This window comes from Oratosquilla oratoria, chromosome 4 (assembly GCF_046742065.1).
Source record: "Oratosquilla oratoria isolate Oo_2021 chromosome 4, ASM4674206v1, whole genome shotgun sequence".
NCBI lineage: Eukaryota > Metazoa > Arthropoda > Malacostraca > Stomatopoda > Squillidae > Oratosquilla > Oratosquilla oratoria.
The window spans coordinates 83,095,266-83,119,945 of NC_134780.1; the positions used below are offsets into that span (position 1 = coordinate 83,095,266).

The 24,680-nt window shown below is 36.7% G+C and overlaps 1 protein-coding gene across 15 annotated transcripts in view; it reads left to right on the top strand.

The window, feature by feature from the left end:
* LOC143024996 (transmembrane and coiled-coil domains protein 2-like) overlaps positions 1-24,680 on the top strand; it is a 749,123-nt gene that overhangs the window by 701,362 nt on the left and 23,081 nt on the right. For 11 of the 15 annotated variants that reach the window (XM_076184578.1, XM_076184576.1, XM_076184581.1 and 8 more), the window contains 3 exons: positions 5,961-6,168; positions 9,242-9,470; positions 19,183-19,227. In XM_076184578.1, the coding sequence (XP_076040693.1) occupies positions 5,961-6,168; positions 9,242-9,470; positions 19,183-19,227 (482 nt within the window). The remainder of the gene's footprint in view (positions 1-5,960; positions 6,169-9,241; positions 9,471-19,182; positions 19,228-24,680) is intronic. The other 4 variants (XM_076184580.1, XM_076184582.1, XM_076184585.1 and 1 more) reach the window with 1 other exon arrangement.

A 24,680-nucleotide genomic window follows, 5' to 3' on the forward strand; every position in this document is an offset into this window, starting at 1 on the left:
AGACAATAATCTGCATTGGGTATTGTCGTCATTAAAGGAATTATTTGTGGTAATCGTATTCGTGGTTGTCGTATCATTCCAGTGAATTTTCCATGAATTGTTGACAGCACACTGCAACTCTTGAGTAAAGACCAAATTTTTTTTTTTTTAACTTTCGTCCGCTGATTTAGAATCGAAGCCAAAAGTTTTGAACCACTCGATAGTTTTTATTTTTACAAATATAACATTCGTTGCCAACGATTCGATATTATATACAGAAAATACTGCGAGGCGAGCACTGTTTAGAACAATAATTAAAACGAACAAAAGCATGTGTGTGCGTGTGTGTGTATATATATATATATATATATATATATATTATATATATATATATATATATATATATATATATATATATATATATATATATATATATATACCCATAATAAAATAGTTTGGCTGTTTCTAAATGTGTATTCACAAATGTTCGCAAGTGTTCACCAATAGGATGAGCAGTGGAGGTAGCCGTCGGGGTGGGGGGATGGGGGGGGGTGACCGCCAAGGGGTAGACACTTGGACCAAGTACCCATTAACAGCGTCATTGAACTTAGAGCAGGGACTATATATATAATATTCTTCCGTTTAGACTAAAGCAATTGATGTTTGATTTGTTATATTTTCAGCCAGTCTACATATGTGATCATGATGCAGAATGAATAAGTGGTACAATTATTTGAGGGAATCCGAATGAAATTTGAATACGTTCGTTTAATTTTATCATTTAAGCAGCAGGGTGGCAATTCAGTCATGCAATGCTAATGATGGCGAAGGAAGGACATCAATACATCGTTTGCAGGTGGTTCTTAGTTCAAGTGATTTGTATAATTACAATGATTAAATCCGTATATGTAACTGCTGCCTGTTTCGACTGTCCGACAAGGTGACATAAATATTTTGAGGTCACAGCCGTGGTATATTTCATTGTTGGAGCTGCAATAAGCATTGAAGATTTTTAGGTAATGAAATCAGTACTGAAATAAATCGTAAACGTTATTAATAATAAACAGAATTACAAATATTTACCTGCATATATGTTGCGCATGCACTATAATATGGACGTAATTTGTTGAACATTGTTTCTGATGCATATGAAAATACGTAAGAATAAGCAAATAATCGTTGCCGAAAATTAGTAAACATACGGGTTTGTAACTCGATGAGGACACTGTATGAATATGCTTTTGTTAGAAAAATTGATCCTTTTTGAAGACTACTCATAATTATGTACAAAGATTGTTGATCTACACCAAAACTTAACAACTTTCTGGTGTACATTAGATATTTTAACCATATATCCCATGGAAAGGACGAAATACATCCAGGGCGTTTACAGAATAAAAAACAAATTAAATTTTACTAAAAAAAAATCGATTTTTACCAACCTTTACCCCATAACATTCATCCACGTTTACTCATGTAAACAGTGTGTCTTATACTATTTATCCAAACATTGTAGATCTTAGCTAGCCAAGCGGGTGAAAGTTTAGGGGTACATTGGGCTTCTATGGGCTTGACCAGCGCCGACAGTTGAGAGTTCGTTTGAGTGAAAACGACTTCGGTTCAAACGTTTTATTTATCGAAATTCTGTGTATCAAATCACATTTCCGTCATATATAGAAAAGCTAAATTATGATCTAAGATAATGTAAATCTGAACGAATGTTAAACAGTGCTGAAATATTCTTATAGAAGCCTAGATTTCTGTAAGCAAAGTTTATTGAAGTTATTCAAATGGAGGTTGGAGGTAGGATGTTTGAGTAAAAATATCGCAGTGTGATAACCCCTTTACTAATTGTGGTGTAGGTCAGGAAGGCAGAAGGTTCGAATTCTGCCTGCCAACAATAGCGCAACCATACTACATTGAATTATTACCTTCAACATTTTATTACTGAAGAAGGTCTGTCTTAAGGTCTACCTGGGAGAGGAAGTTCGTGACGTTTAAATGTATGGTTTAAGCTTCACGGTGGGAGGGAGGTGAGGAAGGATGGTTAGCGCATGTGGCGGAAAGTTCGTCTAAACTCAGCTACGGAAGCTTAAAATAGAAATTACTTGCTTGGGTGTTAGTGAATCACGTAACCCAGTTTCTCATGTCGAAGATAAACACAGAGCATCGATACTACCAAGGATGATACAGTACTCTCCTAAAGAGTTGTCGTAAGTAACTCCGCTAAACGGTACTTTTAAGACACATAATTGCACTTTTAAGAGTGGTTGATGTATTGGAAGCGGGATATAGGTTATTCAGTGGTCAATGTATACTTAGAACCAGAGAGGGCATTTGATAATGTGCCTAACAGTCAGCTTTTATGGAAATTAGAACATGTCGCACACCGACTACTCATTGATCAAGAGGGTTTCCTGAAAGGCTGGTACATGAGTTCAGTATTGATGGACGAGATCACATAAGGATGGAGGGAGATGACCAGCAGAATCCCAAATGGGTGTAGCATCTGTAATGTTCTTTATGTAAATGGCATGATGGAAAGTACAAGATGCTACACTTAAATATATTTGCAGATGATGCAAAGATCATGAGAAAAATAGATGAGGGAAACTACAACATTTTACACCAAGATCTATACGTTATGTGTGTATCGAGCCAAGTGTAGAAAATTAATTTTAATGCAAAAAAAAAAAAAAATCTTGAGCTGAGATAGGAAGGGTGGTGGAGGGTGAAATGGTTATAGGTACGTGCCTCTGACATAATTACCTACTTTTAGGGGGAAATCTTGATATAAATAGGTAGATGTGAATTTGAAAATATAATAAATGAATTACTCTATGAGAATTAAATCAGCAACTAAAAGAAAAGATAAAAGATCAGGAAGTATTGGATATGGATACTTTTTCATGTAAAATATCAGCATAATTGTGTGTGAAACATAGATTATTGATGAACATAAAAGTATCTTTTCACTGTACGGAATGAGATGAAAAACAAAGGTCATAGAATGCCTGATTTACTATAGACTTGAATATGCAGCAGTATTATGGTCTCAGTCAAGTGGAGGGCATATTAGCATAATTGTGTGTGAAACATTCAGACTAGTGATGAACATAAAAGTAGCTTTTCATTGCATGTAGCGAGATGAAAAGTAAAGGTCATAGAATACCTGATTTACTATAGATTTGAGTATGCAGGAATGTTATGGTCTCTAAGTAAAGAGGAGGACAGGGAACAACAACCAAATTGGCTCCAATTTATTGTTGTTCAGGACATATTGTGTATTTTCTCAATGGAAAATAAATATGCTCATGTTATGTACATTTAGGTGTGGAGGATTTGCTTTAACTTTACAGTAAATTTATGTTTTTGCAATAATAGCTCAGCACTGAAACTACAAGTTAGCATTCAGAAACATTCAGACCTTCCGCAGTATGCTAGAATTATTGCTGACATAAAACAGAATGTCTGCATCCCCTTAGAAGACCTAAGTAATACTGCTTCCCTCTGATGACCATGAATCAAGGAAGCAACAAGTTGTCAACTTAGATGGCCCTCTTCTTTAACTGGACATAAACCCTCACAAAAATCTTATAGTGAAGGCATATAAGAAATTGAACATTTGTAGAACATTTGCTAACACAAAATTTGGATAGTAGAAAAAAACACTAGTCACTATTTATAAAAAAAATCATCGGAACTAAAGTATGCATCCACATTAATTAAGTAAAAAGACAACAAACAGCACAACAGGATTTTTTAAGAATAATAATACCTGCATTAAAACAATACCAGTGGATCATTTACACTCAGAAACCAAAATCATTCCCATAAATCAATACATGAGAATGATTAGCACAATTCTCTGCAAGAGTACTCACATCACACAAACAGACACCAAATGCAGTGTAAAAACAACTCTTGCAATAAAGATACATGCATACTTAGATTACAAAACAAGTACTCCTTGATAAACTGCCAAATTCTATACTTTCCAAACTCACCCAGAAATCAACCAACAAAGAAATCACTCTTAAGACAATCAAGAATTTCACTGGCATGCCTAGCATGCCTATATTCAGGTCATCACCCCACACTAAAATAGTACTAACACTGAATTGGCCTGGCATCAGACACAGTTTGCCTTAGATGTGGCCACCACACAGAAGACAGAGTGCACTTTATACTACACTGTCCTCCACTTGCTCTTTCCATACAGCAACATAGGATATATTCATTGGGTGTGTTGTGGGCTGAACTTGAGGTGCTGGCCAGCTTCATGGTGGTCATGGGTCTCATAGAACACTAGGGCAACAGATTGATTGATTGATTGAATAATGTATCAAGAAAACTTTATTAGTATAGCTATGTATTTGATATAATTGTAATATACAGGAAAAGAACTGTGTTTTGTGGGGGTCTTGTCTCTATATGACCACGTAATTCTTTATTTAGTAGAAAAATATTCATATGCTGCAGTATTACCACAAAACAAACACAATTATGAATGATATTTAATGATTTAAGAGCTGAATAAAAGTTATATTTCATCAACTGATTTCTTGCTGAACAAAATAGGAGCTTTACATGATGAGGAAAAATATTGATGAGTGTTGCCAAGACATTTTATTCCAGTAGTATTCAATAGATTTTCAGATTTCTTGACCCTAAAGAACATTTCATGGAAAATCTATACAAAAAATATTCTATTTAATAATTATTTCATTAATACTATGAAATTTCTTGAAACACATTTAGGATGCTTCTGAGTGGCAATCAACCAAATTATAATTTTCTTATTACAATGAATGAGAATCCAAATCCACAGCTCCCCTTGAAAGTATAATAGTCAAAGTAGGAGGTTGTTGTAAAGCATATAAAGGTATGATAATTTTGAAATTACCAGTTAACCAAAGGGGATACATAGGAATTGATGGAAGTTGCATGATTGTCAGGGGTAGTCTTGTTTTAGTGTCTGAAAAATTTACAAACTAAAGTATTTGCATGAGATAAGTGAAGTGTAAAGTTTATTGCTCCCTAGACATACTGATTAAATCAAGCCTTGGAAAAGCAGACACTGTTCTACAGCATTTGAAATGTTATAGTATTTAGACAAGGATGAAAGTCATGTAGGCTATACATGGCACCACTCAACCATGAGTTTATTTGATAACATTCATTTACTGGGTGTGTGCCTTGGCTTGGCTACCTCTGTTATAAAGGGGAAAAAAACATTGATACATAGACATTCATTCAGACTTTGTGTCATATAATTTAGCCTTCACATAAAAGACAAATGCATATACAATACTTTAATTGTCACTTGTTGTTTTCATTGAGTGAAGGCTGACGTGATAAATGTTCTAATGCAAATGATTCTGACTTTATACTATAAAATTATCCTTTACCAACCGTGTGGATGTAAATAATGAACCAAACAATTACATTTGAAGTTTTTGACCCATGCAGGGTGATCTCATTGTTTTGTTAACCTGGTACAAGGCATGCCAGTGTAGTCATAAGTAGACATTTTAAAGATAAATAAGGTACTTCCCTGTTCCAGGTCGTACTTATTTTGTTCAGTGTTTGTTCCCAGTTATACTTTCTTCTTCTTTTGTTTTAATTTATGTATGTTTAAGTTGGATATACTGTATGACCCATTGAGCTCTGTAATGACAGTCTTCCCTAGGATTTTGTAGATATTCCATAGATTTGCCCTGCTTTATACCATACATCCTCTTTGTTCATCCATAATATCTTGATATTTTTTGTAGTAATTGATCACTGTATGAGCATCTATACTTAGAATCAAATAGTGATGAGTGTTTATATATGTTTACATGAATATACAACAGAGTAGGACATTTGACATTTGTTGGTTCACCATCTTTTGCTCCCTTTGAATGGGTCAGCAATATTACTGCCCAAAGTCATTTGTTTTATATTATTTGCTCTTATAAGATAAATACTTCTTCCAGGAGACTGCTCTTTCTTCAGGAGTATCCAATGGCTCAGGTGAGCTGATTGAAACGTTAACTGCTCGTCTTGGGGTAGAACCCATCGGAGACGAAAACGAACCCCACACTCCCAATGCATTTCAACGAACCAGAGAAGCACTGGATCATTTACAAGCCAAGATTCAGAAAACAAAAGACTTGATAAAGGAGGAGCAAAAAGCTAGAGATGGTAAGTACACTGTGGAGGGTTAAAAAAATCCTGGATAACAAGGTGTCATATCTGAGGTTTGCAGTTTTGTTGTGTCCCAGTATAGTAACATAAATGACTATGTCATTGTAGCTGTTCCTCTTGCATCTTGTATCTCTTCATCTCCCTCACATTGACCACAAATTTTACCCTTATATATCTGTATATTGTCACCTCTTCCCTCCTGTTTTCATCTTGCTCATTACATGAACTGAAGCACCAGACTGATTGGTGCAATCAGTCAAACAGTTTTTGGCTTAAGTTTTCTTACTGGAAAGCTGTATCCCCACAACAACCAGAAACATTCCTTTGACCATCCAATAGATGTCTCTGGGAAGAAATGCTGTACATTTTCTGTGAATGCAAGGTTGTTATGTATCACAAGTTAGTAGGAGGGCAATATCAGTTGCCAATTTTCACCTAGAGTTATTATGTGAAGGATGATGGTGAAATAGTGGAAAACCGATAGAGAGAGAGAGAGGGAGAGATAGGCATATAGACAGGCAGGCAGACAGGCCTTGTCCAAAGAACAAGCACCTATCATTGCATCATCAGTCATGGTCATTATTAGTCATTATATAGAGTAAAAAATATAGATGATGTAGGGAGTGCTATTTCATAGTTTTGTAATAAAATTTGTAATAGCACCAGATGAAAATACAATATTCCAGGGAAGGCAGAAACAAGTTGTTTTGGAACTTACAGAGCTCATATATTGTGGGGGGAGCCTGTACTAGGGAATGAAAGGTCATTTGATGTCTTATATAAACCAACATTGAAGTGGAACACCACTTAAGCTCTTTCTTTACCAGAGCAGTAGTGCGTTAGCGCTGGACATGTAGTGTGTTACCGAAAAATCTGTGTATGTGTATATATATACACACATACGCAGTAACATGGACTGCTCTAAGGAAGTTAAAATTTGGTAATGTATTGATGGAAATACACCCCAGATTTTTCAGTAACACACTACCTGTCTGGCAGTAATGCACCCAGCTCTGCTCTTTACCAAATAAGTACCACAGATCTATGTGAAATAGCTTAGCAAAATAATAATATTAGTAATTATAATTAATACATACAGTACCTACATATACCAAAGACTTTTTCCCTTTACAAGGGAGGTAGCCAAAAAACAAAGGCATAAAACCACTCCCACCCATTCCATCCACAATGTACTCCACTCCCCTCTACCCACTTCCCTCCCTCTTATCTTGGCACCTCTTGGATGACAGGTTATCCCTGCATCTTGTCCACTGCCCTGGGTCAGAAGCAGTGCCACAAGACACAGCACCTCCACAGCAAGGCCACTTCATTAAATCGGTGACCCCCCTTCTCCATCTCCTCATGCAGAAAAGGAGATGGGGAAAAATCCCTTCAGGCTGCGTCAATTTATTTCTCATACATACTCCCTCACCCCCCCATCCCCCACCCACTCCCCCTCATGCATCACAATATCATCCATACACAACCATTCTCCATTCATTCCTATCTTCTGTCCTCTCCCATCCTTCCTCAACAGACATTCCCCTCTTTGCCAATTAATAAAACAAAATAATAAGTGTCCCATAATATATAAAAAGGATTAATCAAGACTAGTTTACTCCCATCCTTACTAAAGGGTTACCATGAAGCTGAATAAAACAGCCTGACAGTGGCCAGAATAAATACATACATATACCAAAGGCTTTTTCCCCCTTACATGGGGGTAGCCAAAAAGAAAAAGGCATAGAAATCACTCCCACCCATTTCATTTCCCATATATTTCACTCCCCTCCACCCTCCTCCCTCCCTCCTATCTTGGCACCTCCTGGAGGAATATATTAGTATTTATAATGTTATAATTTTTTTTTATTTTTTTATTATTATATATTTTTTATTATATATATATATATATATATATATATATATATATATATATATATATATATATATATATATATATATATATATATATATATATATATATATATATAATATTGCATCTGACCTAGTTAGGGTGGGGAAGTATGTATGAGAAAAATTTTTATGCAGCCCAAAGGGATTTCTCCGTCTTTCCCTTTTCTGCATGAGGGGACGGAGACGGGGGGTCACCGAATTTATGAAGCGGCCTTGCTGTGGATGTGCTGTGTCTTGCGATACTGCTTTTGACCCAGGGCAGTGGACAGGATGCAGGGATGACCTGTCATCCAGGAGGTGCCAAGATAAGAGGGAGGGAGGAGGGTGGAGGGGAGTGGGATATGTAGGGAATGGAATGGGTGGGAGTGGTTTCTATGCCTTTTTCTTTTTGACTACCCCCCATGTAAGGGGGAAAAAGCCTTTGGTATATGTATGTATGTACCTAGTTATGGACCAAAAGGTCTCCTGTTGGCATGCTCTGCCTTTGTAATCCTTTGTAAGAAAATTGCCCAAAATTCTAAATATACAACAAATAATGTACAATTCTTTAAGATAGACATTCATTAAGACATCAAGTAATAGAAACTATAGAAAGAAAAATGTGATTGTTTTTAGAATCAGCTGTCATATTTACAATTCATTATGATAATATAAAGAGCATTAGAAATGTGGCAATATAATTTAGCACCAGAAATGAACTGGAATCAGCCATCATATTTACAATATATTTACAATTCATTATGATAATATAAAGAGCATTAGAAATGTGGCAATATAATTTAGCACCAGAAATAAACTGGTAGTATTGCTGGAAATAAAAAAAACAAGACACAATTTTCATGCAATTTAAATAGGAAAGAGTAAAAGTAAAAGGGATTGTGATAGCTTTAAAAAGAGGGTAAGATGCTCCTCTCCCATTTCTAGCCACCTCATTTTCTGTGTATCAGTATATAGATTTAAAAAAGTTGACAAATGAGTCATGCAAAACTTAAGATGTATTAAACGGGTTTTTTGATGCAAGATATAGTACGTATTAAAATTTATTTACCATCATGTTTACTAAGTTATGAAATTCCACTGCCAGTAGATTAAGAAAGTATTTGCATAGAATTAATAGAACAGGTAAGACAGTTTCGAAAATGATTTAATATTTCAGAAAATGTCAACGAATACCTCAAGTTAGCAGCCAATGCTGATCGGCAGCAGATGACCCGAATCAAGACAGTGTTTGAAAAGAAGAATCAGAAGTCTGCAGCCTATATTCAACAACTACAAAAGAAACTCGAAAACTATCAGAAGAGGCAGCGGGAGATCGAGACCCATGGCGTTATTTCGGCACATAGGCAACCCAAGGAAGTTCTTCGGGACATGGGACAAGGATTAAAGTTAGTGAAATTTATGTGTTTTTTTTTTTTTTTTTCTTCTTTTTTTATATTATACCCTGTACTTTTTGGCCTTACAATATAATTGTTTTGTCTTTATTTGGTACTATGTGTTTATGGTTTTTTAAAATTAAACTGAATGTTAGGTTTCAGGTAAGGACATGAACCACTTGCCCTGGCTTATTCAATTGTTGGGGAGGGAACTTATTTATTGGATGTATACATATTGCAAAGACCTTTTTCTCCCTTACAAGAAAAATGCATGAGTCACAGCAACATACCATCTTCATAATTCAGTTGATTGATGATTCAGTTAATTGATTAATTGTTGCCTCAAGTTTCACTAAGTAGAAAACCTGTAGTCCCACAGTGACTGGCAAGTCTCTTCAGGCTCTCCTATAGATCTCTCTGGGAAGAAACTTTGCACTTGGCTCTGTCGGTTGAGTGTGAGAATATTTGTATATCAAGGGGAAAGGAGCAGTCATCATTTGTCAGCTCTGTATAAGAAAAAGTGTAAGAAATACAGTTGATAGAGAGAGATCTTGGGTTCAGTCTGGGGACTAAGTGTCAGCCCCTAGGGGATGCACATCTTGATGGAGGTGAGGAGGTTGACAGGTTTTGAAAATAAGTAGCTCCACTGTCTGTGTTGCAGGACCCCCACAAGCAGGTACCTGGCATTGGTTCCTATGAACAAAATAAATTAACAAGTGGTCTAAGGGGAAAGAAATATTGATGTATCAGTAAAATGAGAAGACAGTGAACAGAAGGAAGTATATTGAGAACAGATATATCCAATCAAATGGGTGCAGTGGGCTATTTGAAATATGTGTGAAAGAAGAGAGAATATTGGGTAATTGAATAGATAATGGATCTTGGATCTGTCACTGTTTTGTACCACAAGAGACAAGTAAGGCAACTGAAGATGCAGGAGAAGCAAGGACAGTTGAGAAAAATTGGACAATTGATGTGAGGGAAATGACATAAATGAAAATTCATCCAATTATGTTAATTTTTTTTTTTCTAGTACTCATCCGGAAGCTGCACTGTGTAATTCATTTAAATTATTATTATTATATATATATTTTTTTCATCCAAAAGCTGCAGTATATGACATTTTGAATAATTTTTCTCAAAGATCCTCTTCTCACATCATATATTTTCATTTCCCTTGTTTGTGATATATAACATTATAAAAGGAAAAATTCATGTGTCAGTCTTCTTTTACAATATGAAAATAATCTCTACTCAAAATAGAATGCTGATCACTTTTATCTTCTACTATCACATCATTCTGTAACCCACCTCCATAGATATCTCCTTTACCATCTATATCATTGGTTCTTAACCTTTGGTCCATGTAACCCTATTAGCCCTCGGGGTTTCAAAAGTAGGGCCAACAATCAAAAGCCGCTAGCAGTTAGTGAATGCAAAACCATTAAATTTAGTGTTGAAATCATCACCAGGAGGTTAAACAATAGCAATTCATAGGTACGGGGTACCCGTGAAAATAGGTTAAGAACCTCTGATCTATATGACTCCTTTCCACCTCATCAGTGTTGTATTATCCCCAAGGACTGAAGTACAGGTTATGTCTGATAAAACACTAATGAAATTTTGTTTATTGATGAGTAAAATAATCATAATCTTTGTACCAAAAACTTTTTCCCCCATATAAGAGAGAAAGCCTAGTCAAGGCATGCACCCACTCCCATCCACTCCACACTTAAAACGGTATGTAAATAAAAAAAAAAAAAATTATATCCAGATGATCATACATACATACATACATATACCAAGGCTCTTTTCCCCCATACCAGGGGGGTAGCCAAAAAGGACAAGGCACAAAAACATTCCCACCCATTTCATCCCCGAAAACACTCCACACCCCTCCACCCTCCCTCCCATCTTAGCACCTCCTAGATGACGGGTCATCCTTGCACCCTGTCCACTGCCCTGTGTCAGAAGCAGTGTCGCAGGACACAGCACATCCACAGCAAGGCCGCTTCATTAAATCGGCGACCCCCCCTCTCCGTCCCCCCATATAAAGGAGAGGACGGGGAGAAATCCCTTCGGGCTGCGTCAAAAGTTTTTGCTCACACACTACCTCACCCCCATTCCCCCGTCCAATCCACCTCATGCATCACAACATTTTCCATATACAACCATTCTCCATTCACCCCTGATCATAAAGAAAAAAAATGATTTACAGAGAATATCCTTCACCATACTGTGACATTCTTCTCAAGCCCCTCATATATCTAGATACATACGTAACAGTGATCATCAACATTTGTGAGTTCCACATTTGCAAATTTGTACATTCATGTTTTTTTCATGGGTGCGACAATTCTGTATTTTGTGTTGAATAGGATCTTTTTTCCATGATTTTGGACTATTTACAAGTTATTTCTTTGTGTATAGCTTGTAAATTATTTGCAGAAATTCTAAATTTGTGATGGTCTGTGTCCCCCACAAATGTTGAGAGTCATGTGTACATATAAACGTCTATTCTTGATTTCCTTCACGCAGTTTCATTATTTCGCGTTTGTCTTTTAGTATGTTGTTTACATATCTGTAAAATAGTTTAGGTTGATCTTTACATTTTGCTATTATATCTTTTTCATAGTTTCTCTTTTCCTCTCTTCGTATGTCTACGTATTCATTTCTCTGTTTAATGTATGTTTGCCATTTATTTTCTTTTTTTGTCTCTTTTTCATCTTTTCCAAGCTTTGTCTCTTCTATCTTTAGCATCGCTACACTTTTTATTGTACCAAAACTTTATGTACTCCCTTTTCTGTTTAAGCACATATTTGTCTGTTCCCTCTTTATATATTTCTTTGAAAATGTTCCATTTCTTTTCTGTCTTTGTTTCATCATTTGCAAATTTTTCCCAACAGGCATTTTGAATTTTTCTTTTTCTAAGTTTTACAAAATCAGTTTTGTTGTACATCAATCTTCCTTCTCTATGTTTCTCATTCCTTCTTACCAAATTTTGATCCTTAAGTTCAATCTCTATTAGTATGCGGTCACTCTTCCCAATTTGTGTTTTATAATTTCTTCCACTATTTCTGGTTCAGAGGTGAATATCAAATCTAGTCTCGATGGTTCTTCATTTTGTCTAAGTCTAGTGTTTTCTTTAACCCATTGCATCAATGTGTAATCTATGGTCATATCCAGTAGGACATTTCCCCAGAGTTCATCTCCACCTCCCATTGTCATTTCTTCCCAATTTATTCCCTTTGCATTAAAGGCACCCATAATTACTATATTTTCTCCATATTTCAGTATCTTGGTTAATTCTTTCTTTGTGTCTTCTAGTAATTTTGAGTGTTCAATGTCAGTCCAGGTCTAAGTTTTTGGTGGCACATAAACAACTATAAACCTTCTACTTTTCATACTGCTGTTTTTGACTTTAACTGTGATTAATTCCACATTATCTTTTCCTTTTGTTGCCTTTATTACATTTAGGTCCTTCCTAGTCAATATCATGACTCCTCCCCCCTGTTTGTGTGTTCTATTTTTTTACCAAATGTTGTATAATACTTGTCCCACCATACTTGATTGTATAGGACCTTTCAGTTATGTCTCTGCAATTCCCATTATGTCAGGCTTCTCTATTGACAGATAGTTATTCAATTCATTTAATCCTGAAATCATACCGTCCATATTTGTATATACCACTTTTAATTTTTTTTCTCTTCTCCTTTTTGGTTTAAGTTTCCATTTTTCTGATGTACCATTTTCTCAGTCTCAGATCTAGTACTCTCAAAAAAAAAAAAAAAAAAAAAAAAAATTGTCCATCTCAGTTCTTTTCTTGTTTTTTTCCTGGGTCTCACTTCTCAGTTCCCTATCTTTCTCTAATTTCTCAGCATTCATTTCCTTTTTTATCCATATATTTTTGTATTTTTCACTGTTTACTAGTTTTGCCACTTTTGATAGTACTGCTATCATTTGTGTTCTTAGTTTGATTTTCATTGGTCTTTTTTTTTTTTTTTTTTTGAGTATGTACCCATCCTGTTTATGTCATCAATTTCTGTATCTAGGTTTTGTCCTTCTTGGACCCCTTTAAGAATCTCCTTTGCAATTTCTTTCTCTTCCTTTGGTATTTGTGTACTTTGTGTTTTTCATTTATACCATAAACCACAATGCATTTCTTTTTGTCTGCTGTGTCTCTCACCCAATTTTCCTTCTCTTTGATCACCTTGATCACTCTTTCCTTTGCATTCTCTTCTACCTGCTGCTGTACTATTTCTTTGATTGATAGTTTTTGACTTTCACATTCCTTTTTCCACTGGTTTTTATTTCATTTAGATCAGTCTCTTTGATTGATTCTTTCATTTTTTCAGTACCTGCTTTCAATTGTTCTCTTACCCCATTCTTCAGTTCATCATTTGTATTCCTAACCTCGTTTTCCTTTCTTTAATTTTCTCTTTTTATTGCACTTAGTTCACTTTTTAGTTTGTTTACCCTTGGTATTACCTCGTTTCTTGTATGTAGGTTGGTTACTTCTAGTTGTAAAGCTTTGTAGTCTAGTCTTAAATCGATCACTTCATCTGCTAAATTGTTAATTTCTCTGTTTCGTATTGCTCTGTTAATCCCAAAATCTCTCTCAGTGTCCAAGGTTTCTCTATTGTTTCCCCTTGCCTCCTAAACCCAAAGAAATACTCATCACTTGCGTACCTGCTGGTCACTTTGGGAGTGTTGTTTAAACATGTTTTTTTCATGCGTATTACTCCCCATGAGGACTCAATCCTGGATTCATCCAGTCCTCTTTTTGTTGGTTTGTCCTTCTTTATTGCTTTCCATTTTGTATTATACTGGATCGGATCCAAACCCTGGTGGTCCCACGAAAACATATTGTTACTCTCTGCAATAACAACAGGGCATTTTTCCATGTGTAGTGTGTGTGTGTGTGTGTGTATTACCTAGTTGTATTCTACGTGATGGGAGCTGTGCTCATTGTGACCCATTTTTGTATCTCTCCACGTCCAGTTTTTTCTTGAAATCGTGTATAGTTTTAGCATTCACTGTTTCACTGTTCAATTTGTTCCAGATATCGATCACTCTGTGTGGGAAACATTTCTTTTTCAGGTCTCTTCTGGAACTGTCTTTCTTTAGTTTCTTTTCGTATCCTCTTGTTTCCCTCTTGTCCCATTTTAATAGGTCATCTCTGTTGAGAACTTCCATCCCTTTCATAATTCTGAAAATTGTCAACAAATCGCCTCTTTCCCTTCTCTGCTCCAATGTTGACAACTGTAATTTCTCCAATCTTTGTTCATATGTCAAGTTGTTGTTGTTGTTGTTGTCGTTCCCTAGACTGTCTATCCGAGCAGTCCTGTCTCCCCAAGGAATGCCATAGCCGAAACTGGGTTTTCCCACAAATCCTTTATAGAGCGTATGTTGTGTTTTTTGCGTGCATGATTGTGTATAATGCAGTCTTCCATTATGTGTTGTATGGTATGGGGTGAAGTGTTACATCCTGGGCAGCTGTTCACAACGCGGTCATCCAGCCTCTTCTGGTAGCTTAGAAGTGCTGGGTGGTGACCGCACCGCAGTCTGGCCAAGTGGACTCTGTCCTTTCTTGGGAGAGAGGATGCAGAAGGGTGGATATCAGGGGGTCTGGCATGCAGCAGTGTGTTGTCTTTCAGTGTGTTAATGGAGCGGTGAGTGATATGATTATGAATATGTTTCCGGAGGCTGGTATTTGGTGGTTGTGGAGGAAGAGAAGAGAGTATCTGTGCGTGATAAAGGTCTTTGGGTGTTGTTTTAATGTTTCTTGGTGTGTGTGGGTGTTCTGCTATGTAGTGTAGCGGGTGTAATGTGTTTGTGGTGGCTGCGGCAAGTGTTTGTGTGCCTCTCATGTCGAGGTGGTCCTTGACTTTGAGGACTTTTGTTTCATGGTGTAAATGGTCTGTAGGTGTTGTATTTGTGCAGCCTGTAATTGTTTTTAGGGCTTTGTTTTGTATGATTTGAAGGGTGTTGTGGTGTGTCTCACTGAGATTAGGAGCCCATGCAGGACTCGCATAATTCAACACTGAGCGTATGCATTGTTTGTATATTGTTATATTAGTTTCTTTGTTTTGTCCAAATGTTGTTCCAGTGATTGACTTAAGTGCGTTAAGTCTGGGTGTGCATTTGTTTTTTATGTTTGTGATGTGTTGTTTGAAAGACATGGATGTATTGTATGTTACACCAAGAATTTTCGGTGTGTTTGTGTGTGGTATTAGAGTGTTGTTGATGTAGAGATGAGGTATGTATTTGTGTTCTTTTGTCCAGTTGGTGAGAAGTGTTGCTGTAGATTTGGTTGGAGCTATATTGAGTCTGTTTGTGATGAACCATGTGTTGAGTGTGTCAAGGTATGGCTGGATTATTTCTGCAGCTTTGTCTGTGTTACGATGTGTGCATGTGATTGTTATGTCGTCTGCGTAGGAAGAGATTTGTATTTCTGAGGTGTCTGGCGTGGGTAAGTCATGCATGTATAGATTAAATAGTGTGGGGGATAGAACCGAGCCCTGTGGTACATGTCAAGTTTGATAGTGTGGGTGCCATTTTTGTCGCTGCTCTTTGGATTCTTTCTAATTTTCTTGTGTTTTTCTTTGTGCTAGGTGCCCACATTGATATAGCATATTCTAATTTCGGTCTTATCAATGTGATAATTATTTTCTTAACCATCTCATCCATGTAGTCGAAGGCCACTTTCATTGATCTTAATAGGTTGTAGGTCTCTCCAAATAACTTATTTACATGTTTGTTAGGTGTCAAATCACTTGAGATGATTACTCCTAGGTCCCTCTCTGAGTTTACTTTTTTGACTACTTTGTTTCCAATCTTATACTTTTCTGAAACTATTTTTGCCTCTTCCAAATTCCATTATGCTACATTTCTTGATGTTGAAGTTCATTTCATATTTCCGGCTCCATTCCCATACTTTATCCAGGTCATCTTGTAGCGATCTGCAATCTTCTTCTGTTTTCACTCTCTTGAGTAATTTGGCATCGTCAGCAAAAAAGTTCATGTAACAATTTACTCCTTCATCCATATCATTTATGTATATGGCAAACATTAAAGGAGCCAAAACAGAGCCTTGTGGGATGCCACTTTTTACATCTTCCCATTTCAAATTTTTGTCTCTAAGTACCACTCTCATTTTTCTTCCAGTTAAGAAATCCACCCATTCCAACAGTTTGCCTTGAATTCCTCCTATTTTTTCAAATTTACTTGTTAAGTTTTTATGTGGTACCTTGTCAAATGCTTTCTGCAAATCCAAGAAGGTGCAGTCTGCCCATCCATTTGTATATATGTATATGTGTGTGTGATTTTTTTTTTATTTGGTTTAATATTACAAAGTACCCCTCTCAGAGTGAGTTAGGGTGATGCCACCCTATAGAAGGCTTTTTGAAGCAGGGAATTTAATGTAGTATGCCCTTACTATGAACTTTTTACTTTCAAAGCAAGACTTGATCTGCCTCACTCCGACCTCATGCCCAAGAACAAAAGAAAAGAAAGAGTCTAAGTGTTAGTGAAAAGAAACCTTTATCTGCATTCCTGTTGTATCATACCTGAACATTAATAATAAAAGAAAGTTTTTGCAATCTGTAGAGTGCATAGTGTCTCCCTTTTTCATGTTCTGGGTGATGGGTGTGTAAGAAATTATTTTTGCATTGGGAAAAGACACTTTTTTCTGTATATCTTTTACATCATACTGAATGTTAGAAAAAAGTTTATCCAATATGTAGACCACATTATGTGTACCCTTTATGCATTCTTGTGGTTGAAGGGTTTGATTATTTGTGAAGGAAAATAAAGAATTGATTAGAACTGAATGTGTTGCACACATGAAATGGAATGTTTAATGTTGATAATGCTAGCATTTCCAGAACTAGATTTTATTTGTTGGCCTTGAGTATGTCTGATTCATAGGTAAAGAACATTAGTTTCTAAATAAATTTTTATCCAGATCTTTATAACTTTTTTATGGCTGCATGCATGGTACAAAAAGTAGGAACTTTTGTAATTACAGTAATTGCAATAGAAGTTTCTGACCCATCTCTGAATATTGCTTATTCTATCATAGGGATTTTAAATAAGTAGTGATTGAGATTACATGATAAATATTGTCTTTAAATTATTTTTCTAAATAGCTTCAATGTGAATAAGTTAACTGAAGAATGTTAGCGTATTTACCTACCTACTTATCTAATTTCAAAATCTAGTAGAGATGTTCCTGGGGTCTTTCTTATTTTTTCATTTGTTTGTTTATTTGTTTTATTTTATCTATTTATTCATTTATCTATTTATCAAGTTTTATATATTGTAGATTCATTAATGGCTTTAGATTGGACTCTTCTTTTAGGTTGTTCCATGAATTGGCACATCTGTATTGAAAATGGTTTCTTGATATCCTTCAAGCACGTAGTCTTTTTTAGGTTTGTTTCCATGACCTTGTGGTGGTCTTCTCAGTCTGTTTTATCCACTCCTTCCCTCACCTGTACCCTTCCACCTTTCAATGATGGCAGGTCCAGGTGAGGGAAGCAAAGAGGTGCATAGATATAAGGTGGAGAATATTAGCAAGAAAAAAACTTTTATTGGAAGCAGGTAAAAAGATTTAGGGTGGGGGTAAGTCAGGTAGACTAGAAAGCAAAGGGTGGAGATGGACAGATGCTAATGGAAATGAAGTTAGAAAGGTGAAGATAGGTATAGTATTTTGGGGAGTTGTTGAATGTACTGTAGAGCAGGATAAGAAGGCTTTGATCATGGCAAATTGAAATGCCAGGACATTAGGAGAGATAAAAGCTGATAAGACACCTGGGTTAGATGGTTGTCAAATGGAATGGGAGGAGTACCTAGCTGTAGTGGAATGATTAGTGAGATTATTTAATGTGTGCCTAAGGAAAGGAAACTTGAGGGAGGTTGTGAATGGATGGTAAATTGATGTAACTCGGAGGGATTTTTTCTTTCCTGCTTTATAAATTGAGTGGTTGAGGAGGAAAAAGTTGCCATGTAATGAAGCCATGGGGATGAACCAGCATCAGCTGTTGGGAAAATCCAGTGCTTCTAATCTCTCAGAAAATCCTGTTTTTCCAATCTGGCTTTGTACAATTTATCTGCAAGACTAGGAACATATGTGATTGGTGCTCTTTGTATTCTCTTGATATATTCTTTACTTTGTGTTGAGACAGTGCTCCTTCTGCAGTATAGGATGATACTATCTCTCTCTCTTTATCTTCCAATATTGTTAATCCCATGGTTACTAAAATGAGTTTGCAGGTCAAGAGAACCCTGTCAAGTTTTATCTTCATTTTTGTGTCAACAGCTTTCGAATACTTGAGACTTGGAGTAAAGGGTAGGATTATGAGAATTTGATTACAATATTCTTTTATGTCCAGTGCACTCCTCATTACACTGTCTTTAATTATTTATTTCATATTTTTTTAACTGCTATTATGCAGTAGCTGAATTCCATTTTGGTAATAGAGATTGAAGGTTTTTGGTTCATTTATATTATATTATTTTATTTTATTTATTTATTTATTTATTTTTTTTTTTTTAACTTGTTACTATAATTTGACCCTTTGAAAAGAAATAATTCTTTTCTCTTGAGAATGTTGGGCATGAAGAAACCCATTACTCAATGATTGCCTTAGAATGTTCTTATGTGTATCCTGCATTGTGTGTAAACTAAATGTTCAGTGATTCAACCTTCTTCTCCTGCCAGGAATGTTGGTGGGAACATACGTGATGGCATTACAGGGTTTTCAGGGTAAGCGTCGCATATTTCTATTGCCACCAGTGCCTTCAGTTTACGTCAGAATCAAGTGGAATTCAATATGCCTAAATAGCATTACAGTGGCTGTGTGACTTTAGTCATATTTCACAAGAAATGTGTATGCGCTTACGTATATACATATATATTAATTTTCCATAAAAAGCCAACTTTGTGACAGATTTCGTAATATGAGGATTTTGTTTATTAGTCAGGAATTCATTAAAATATAAATTGTAAACTTACTATTCACATAGCCACTCATTTATAGAAATGCATGATAAATCCAATTCAGTTTGCCTCAGAATGCTCAGAATTATCTATATTTATTTTTCACTTATTTCCATCCATGACATTTTAGAGCATAGATATTCCAGTGTTCAAAACTTTGCATGAAACCAGTTTTGTTTCCTGCGACTTGCTTAGGGCATTTAGTGTGTTTTCTAGACATTAGCACACAGCTTCATAGCCAATATGCTGCCTGAAATTACTAATACATTATCAGAGGTAATGTCACTTTGAAATCAAAGTGAAATCGTCAAATATAATTTTGTAAAGAACTTAAAAACCATCATGCAAGTCTGGTGGGGATCTGCAGTCCATTTTATTAGTTATTGTATGGAAAAATATTAATAAGTTGGAATTACAGAATACATTTTCCTTGATGTGTATATATCCATTGCGTTGACAGACCTTGAAAAGGCTGGAACTGAAAATACTTATGATGAGAATATTAGGACAGAGGGCAAATATTTTAACTGTGTGGGTTTTCTTTTTTTGTTTTTATTGAGAATTTATATTGAGGTAAAGTACTAATGCTCATTGATATAGTTTCCAATTACATTTATATGAATACTTTACTTAATATCATGACTATATATTCTTTAAAGCAAAGCATTGAATACACCAAGGAAAGCTGGGTATTAACAGAATGTACTACATATAACAGCAGTCTTGCTGTTTTAACCAGTTTAGTACGATGATGCTCGCATAGATGTCATGAAGCACAAGTAGGTTCATGAGGGTGCTGGCATCAGCATCTTGATTATACAATAAATCCTTGATATAACGGATCTCAATATACCGGATATCAGATATAACAGACAAAAAATCTGACTGGACAAACCCTCGCTATAACTGATTTTCATCTATTATAGTGAGGGATCCTCGGGTATAACAGATCTTTAGATATGACGATAGACCTGTCCCCATGTCATTCGTTATATCGAGGGTTTACTGTAATTTCTAATTCTACTGATTTCTAACACTGGACAAACTTTGGGATATAACAGATCTATCCAGTATTTCCATCGGATATAACGGATCCTCGGTTATAACGGATCTTCAGATATAATGACAGACTGTTCCCATATTGTCTGTTATGTCAAGGGTTTACTGTATATATTTTTTTGCAGTTGTACACGAGTTACCCCCGGATTCTGTGAACTGGTTTGATCATGTTTTCTGTGTGTATTATTACTCAGAGTAAAAGAGAACAAATAATACAGCAGTGACTTTATATCTTATAATACAAGTAATGTGATGAATTGTATGTTTGGCAGCTGCATGCAAAAATTTGAGTTGTACTGAAGTGGTTAAGACATGATGATAATTGATGCCTCGAGTTTCGTTGACTGGAAACTCACAGCCCAACAATGGTCAGCAACTGTCCTGGGGATACTCTCATAGATCTCGTTAGGAAGAAATATTGGGCTTTTGTCTTGAGGATCAGTTTCTATATCAGCAGCTGGTGGGAGGAAGAGGATGGGAGCAATTGCTGATTGTCAATTTTCCTTATGTAAATTAGAGGATAGTTGAACCAGAGAGAAGGTGATCTTAGGGATTGTCTAGAGATCATGTGCCAGTCACTTAAGGCTGCACCTCAAAAGAGAGGTGACATTATTGATGAGAATTTGAAGGCAAATGGTGGAAAAATTATTCTCACAATGGGTGGAGGGGTGTGGAGTGTTTTCAGGGATGGAATGGGTGGGAATGATTTTATGCCTTATCCTTTTTGGCTACCTCCCTTGTAACGGGGGAAAAAGCTTTGGTATATGTATGTACAATGTCTCGAAAGTCCACCCAGTGTGGACTCCCATCATTAGTCCTATTGACTACATAGGCCCATGGGTGAGTCATCAGTGGAGCTGATATATACACAAATTAGAAAACAAGGGGGAAATGTGAACAATTTCATGTAGAGGAAAAGGAGTATATGACCCTGTTATGGCAGTAGGGGTATTTATTCACCTGATTGTACATACATACATATACCAAAGGCTCTCTCCCCCTTACAAGGGAGGTAGCCAGAAAACAAAGGCATAAAATCCACTCCTACCCATTCCATCCCCACATACTCCACTCCCATTCACCACCTCCCTCCCTCTTATCTTGGCTTCTCCTGGATGACAGGTCATCTCTGCATCTCGCCCACTACTCTGGGTGCAGTGTCGCAAAACACAGCACATCCATAGCAAGGCTGCTTCATTAAAACAACAATCCCCCCCCCCCTCCATCCCCTCATGCAAAAAAGAGAGAAGACGGGTAGAAATCCCTTCGGGCTGCGTCAAATTATTTTTTCACACATACTCCCTCACCCCCCACACAAGGTGTGCAGAGATGGTGTGTGGAACAAGAAGGATGGGAGGAAATAGAAGGAAGGGTAGTGAGTGGTGGGATGAGGAAGCAAAGAAGGCTGTAGAAGAGAAGCGAGCATTTACAGAATGGTTACAAAATAAAATGAGAGAATTATATGAGAGGTACAAAGAAAAGAAAAGAGAAGTAAAGCATAAGATAAAGGAGGCAAAGAGGAGTGCAGATGTGAAATGGGGTAAGAGTATGACAGAAAATTTTGAAAGTAATAAAAAGATGTTTTGGAAAGAAATTAAGAAAGAGGAGGCAAATCAAATAGAGAAAAAAGGTAAAATGTGCAGATGGAGAGATGATAATGGAAGACAGTAAGAGGAAGATGGGCAGAGTATTTTAGGAAATTGTTAAATGTGAAGGAGGATAAGGAGGGAAAAGGTAGTTGCAGTGGGTAGCACTAAGAAAATGATAGTGATGAATGAGGAAAATGGAGGAGAAATAAGGAAAGATGAGGTGAAGGTAGTTGTTAAGATGATGAGAGCAGGTAAGGCACCTGGATTGGATGGGTGTCATGCAGAATGTCTAAAAAAAAAAAAGGAGGTAGAGTGATGGTGGACTGGCTGGTGAAGTTATTTGATATTTGTTAAACCACTTCAGTATGACTCAAATACTTGTGCGCAGCATCAGCTGCCATATGTAATGTGCATCACACTACTTGCATTATAAAATATAAAGTCACTGCTGTATTACTCATTCTCTTTTACTCTGAGTAATAATAAACACAGAAAATATGATCAAACTAGTTCACAGAATCCGGGTGTAACTCGTGTACAACTACAAAAAATATAATCAAGATGCTGATACCGGCATTTTCATGTAACCACTTGCGCCTTATGACGTGTACATAGGCGTCATTGTACTGAAGTGGTTAAGAGAGGGTAGAGTGCCGGAAAACTGGAGGAGTGCCTGTATAGTTTCACTTTTCAAGGGGAAAGGGGACAGGTGTGAGTGTAGTAGTTTCAGAGGAATCAGTTTGTTAAGTGTAGTTGGGAAAGTTTATGGGAGAATTTTGATTGGGAGGATTAGGAGAGGAACAGTGTGGTGAGGAACAGTGTTGGTTTAGGATAGGTAGGGGTTGTGTGGATCAGATTTTTGTGGTAAGACAGATATATGAGAGCTTTAGGAAAAGGTAAGGATGTTTTTTTGGGTCTTTATGGATTTGGAAAAGGCTTACAACAGGGTAGACAGGAAGGCACTGTGGGAGGTACTGCAGATACATGGGATAGGAGGAAAGCTGTTCAGAGTAATCAAGAGTTTTATTAGAGTAGTAGAGCTTGTGTTAAAATCAGAAATGGAGAGAGTGATTTGAGGTAAAGGTGCAACTTTGCCAGGGATGTGTTATGTCGCCTTGGCTGTTCAATTTATTCATGGATGGGGTGGTGCAAGAGGTAAATGCGAGGGTAATGGGTACGGGATTGGAGATGGTTAAAGGAAATGGAGATAAGCCAGTTGCCGTTTGCTGATGACAATGCGCTTGTGGCAGGATCAGAGGAGGGATTGAGGAATTTAGTGACAGAGTTTGGAAAGGTGTGTGAAAGAAGTTGAAGATAAATGTGAGTAAAAGTAAAGTGATGAGATGTACAAGGGGAGAAAGTGGCAACAGACTGGAAACAAATATTAAGGGAGAGAGACTGGAGGAAGTGGATAGTTTAGATACTTGGGTATGAATGTGGTGGGAAAAGGAGGAGTGGAGGTGGAGGTAGAATGTAGATTGAGAGAAGCAAGTAAATCCTTGGGGGATTAAAAAGTGTAATGAGAAACCTGATTGTATTTATGCAAAAGATTATACAGTGGAGTCCCCAAAGGTGATGTGCTATTACCGGCATTGTTCAACCGATTCATGAGCAACCTCCCTACCCAAGACCCAAAGCACAACATGAGAGCTTTCACATATTCAGATGCCCTAACCATTGTAGCTTTACAGAGCAACTGCAAACCGTCTACAATAACCTGCCCAAGTATCCTGATCTTGCAGGTGTGGCATCCCTCTAAGGCTTGTTATATTTTAGTCATAGGGTCATTATGTGGGGGAAATGGAATAAGACAGATTAGTACAAAGAAGGTGCCAAGATAAGAGGGAGGGTGGAGGGGAGTGGAATATATAGGAAAAGGAATGGGTGGGAGTGTTTTCTATGCCTTTTTCTTTTTGGCTACCCCCCTGTGTAAGGGGGAAAAAGCCTTTGGTATATGTATGTAGTATAAAGAATGTATGAGGCACATATGGAATGAAGAAGAGGAAAACCAAAACCAGGATAAAGACAGACTATCTGAAAATCCATTGCTCTAGATCTCTTTTGTATGAAACCTGTGGCTTCAAGGAATCCAGCCACAACTGTTGGGTTGATCCACAGGTCACTCAGGGAAGAGATTGTATGGAGTTGTTTGGTTGTGAGAGTGTAGGACAATGTAAAATAAGACCCTCGTTGTCTCTCATGTGGTGACTTCTTCTTGGGCATGTAGTGTCTGTGTTAGTATCGTTTTAGTTGTGGATGGTCATTTGAGTACAGTTGGGCCATTGTTACTTGTGTGTGAGATTAGTCTTTAGTTTTCCTTCTTTAGTTTTGTTATAACTTGTTCTAGGCCATTCATTCTTCTACAAAGGAGATGAAGGCCATCACTGGAAAAAATTGTGTAGAGAAAGTTATTGTTTCTGATTATTATGGATAATTTCCAATTTTCATTTTATTGGGTTGTGGGGAAAATATGTACAAAGGTAGGATCTACTAAGACAGCTATTGTATGTCCCTTATGTTGTTCCACACCCCTTGTTAGCAAATGAAACTGTTGGAATTGATTTTGTAGAA